Genomic DNA, 3,078 nt, shown 5'->3' on the forward strand with positions numbered 1-3,078 from the left:
AGAGAGAGAGAACACGCATAGTTGATTAACGCAAATATATTGCAATGAAACAAACAAGAACACGAACACTTTCTTTGCTTGAAATATAAATTCGTTCCAGTTTATCTTGGATTCTTGTCATTGGGCCTCATCAACTTAGGAGTAAAAAAAAGAAGAAAAAAACAACCACACACACGTACACAACTTAATGTAACTGAATGGAATTTGGTGCTCTGCAACTGAAGACGAAGAAGAAACTCATTGCGGCATTGTGAAATTGAAATTGAAAACTCCTCCATGAATGGGCGCATCAAAGGTCACTGCTGGCTGGCGGAGTGTGTTTCCGCCTGAGGCCGAGGCACTGGAATCTGCGTCATCAGTAGTTGACGTCATAGCTCCCAACTTTGAGACTGTGCAAGTGCGCGTGGTTGACAGAATTCGGGAAACTTGCAGTTGCTGGTTGTCGGACATTTTCGCGTAACTGAGTACAGATTGAATGTTTTTATGTCCTGATTTCTCCATTATATGGGTTGGGGGAACTCCAGAATCATTGAGCTTCTGTAGCAGCGTCTTCCTCGCCGAGGTACCCGAGATTCGTTTACTTGTGGTGGAAGATATCTCGGACGCGGCCGCCATTTCTTTCATCAAACTGCTGATTGTGTTCACTCCCATCGGCATTGCACGAAACCATTGTTTGCCTGGTTTCGGATCATGGACGCATGTGAGGTAGAACGGATAGTTGGAGCCGCATGTTTCTGCAGGGCGAAGAGAGGCATATTTCTCGAAGATCTTCACAGGGCACCGCTCAGGGTTTTCAACATCATACGCTCGCGGTTTTGCCCTGACATCCTGCCTGGAGACCCCTGTTCTTGTTTTCGTGGTTCGCTCGTTGAATTCCAAGAAGCGGTGGCCACTGCTGTCCATCTGAACAGTTACGTCGGACCAGCACATCTGGCGATGTTCGGTTCTTGCCCGCATTCCAAAGTGGAGGCAGTTCAACCACCACAGGGTGTTGATTATGGCTCTTGGTGTGGACACTCCCAACTGACCAGAGTCCCACAGTGTTTCCACCTCTTCGTCCGTTAGTGCACACGCTCTTTGAGGTAAGTTTCCTTTCCCTGCTGATTTCAGCTTTTTTTGTTTGCTTTTTGCAACTGCTCGAACGTTTTCAAACAGCGTATCATTGCTGGAAAAAATCTTGCCTTTTCCGTTCGCTGCCATGTGCCGATCGACGGCGGACAGAAATCCTCGAATCGTACCTGGTTCATATTCATCTCCATCTTCGCGTTTCACCGTTGTAAGAAACTTGACAAGAATGTTTGCAACAAGTTTTGGATCCTCAATTTTCGCTATATCAGCTGATCTCATCTGTTTTGCAAACTCTTCGGTTTGAAGAATGAAATCTGAAATCAGCCGTATCACATGTTCAGTTTTTCTTTTGGTGTTGGCGTTTTCTGTATCGGTGATGAGAGCGTTCACATCGTCATCAGTCACTTTCTCGAATCTCCTTTTTTTGGGCGCAGCGGCCATTAAATTTTCGTCCTCTTCATTGAAGTCTTCTAAGAAAAAGTCGCTTATCAAATCAAAATCGCCGTCCATCTTGACGAACGAACGTTGGCGTGTGAATACACAACCGGAAATAGATCTAGATCTAAATTGATCTCTATGACCCGTGCCTTGATACCATTGAGATCATAGGAGATGCACAGCAGTGCCGATACCAGGTTTCTTTAGCTTCACTTTAAAATGATATCAGAACGATAGTTATTCACTTGAAAGTGAACACAGGAGAGTTGTATATATGTTCTGCGCGAACTTAGAATCCGGTTTCATTCTAGAATGGACCGGGTCCAGGTTGGAATTCTAACCCTGCGCAAGTACAGGGGTGCCATTCTAGAATGAAACCCTTGAATAAAGGGGGCCGTAATGTTTGTAGGTAAGACAGAGTTGTCTTCCCTTGAATTATCTCCACCTGCACCTTCCCTTTGATAAAATGGGGCTGATTTGTCTACCCCTGAAAAAAATCCTTTGGCGATCTTGGGATGTCATGTCATGTCAAGAAAGTTGACACTCCTGAGTACGCAATAAACAAAGGCAGACCATAGCAAGGGGGACTACCAGGGCGGTAATGTTTGCAGGGCAGTTGTTTTTGTGATGAGAGCCGGTTGCGGCCGCTTGCAATGTCAGCGCTGTCTCCCTCTCGGAAATGTCCGGTTTTTTGACAATTTTTTTGACAGACAGACAGACAGACGGTCAGACCGACTAACCGACAGACAGACCAACAGAAGGACAGAGTGAGTTATAGAGCTGTTGTCACAGGTTTAAAAAAAAGTTGACATTATATCTTCACAATTCAGAAGACCAACTTCATGTATATGAATAAGATTAAAAGTTACAAGCGAGATCGGCAAAACACTGTCAGTCCGGAAATTTCCGTTCGTAGCGATCAGTGCTGAGTGTCTCTCAAAATCGTAATCACTTTCAGAACATCACAATCCCAATTCACGATGTCTTTGAGTAAAGTGTAAAAAAACCGAAAAAAACCCCAACCAAACACACAAAAAAACAAAAACAAACAGAAAATCCACATTTGTGGCTTTGGCTGTGTGATAGTCTAACTGAAATGACTATTCCAACTTGGACCCAAATTCCAACCTTGCGCACGGCCGATTCTAGAATGGACCAGCAACAAGGGTTTCATTCTAGAATGGCACACCTGTACTTGCGCAGAGTTAGAATTCCAACCTGGACCCGGTCCATTCTAGAATGAAACCGGATTCTAAGTTCGCGCAGAACATATACAACTCAGTGAAGCTAAAGAAACCTGGTATCGGCACTGCTGTGCATCTCCTATGATCTCAATGGTATCAAGGCACGCCTTTGCCGCGACAAGGTTTGCCGATACCGGCACTTGTCTTGTCTAGACAGTGACGTCATTCATAGATGACGCCAATCATAAATGACGTTTGTCAAGGGAACTTATGCTTTCAAGTGTTGCTGCTTCCAGTGACAGGAAGGTATAGAGATTGATCATTGTATACAATCAATTTATCATTGTATACACAAATTACACAAACGTCATCTTGTGAGGGACCAAAA

The 3,078-nt window shown here is 44.4% G+C and overlaps 1 protein-coding gene across 1 annotated transcript; it reads right to left on the reverse strand.

Moving 5' to 3' along the window:
• Nucleotides 1–237: 237 nt before the first annotated feature.
• Nucleotides 238–1,578, reverse strand: LOC138954469 (uncharacterized protein KIAA1958 homolog). Its single transcript, XM_070326313.1, has one exon. The coding sequence runs from the start codon at nucleotides 1,576–1,578 to the stop codon at nucleotides 238–240; it is 1,341 nt and encodes a 446-aa protein (XP_070182414.1).
• Between the last annotated feature and the right edge of the window lie 1,500 nt (nucleotides 1,579–3,078).

The sequence above is a fragment of the Littorina saxatilis genome, linkage group LG2, assembly GCF_037325665.1.
Source record: "Littorina saxatilis isolate snail1 linkage group LG2, US_GU_Lsax_2.0, whole genome shotgun sequence".
NCBI lineage: Eukaryota > Metazoa > Mollusca > Gastropoda > Littorinimorpha > Littorinidae > Littorina > Littorina saxatilis.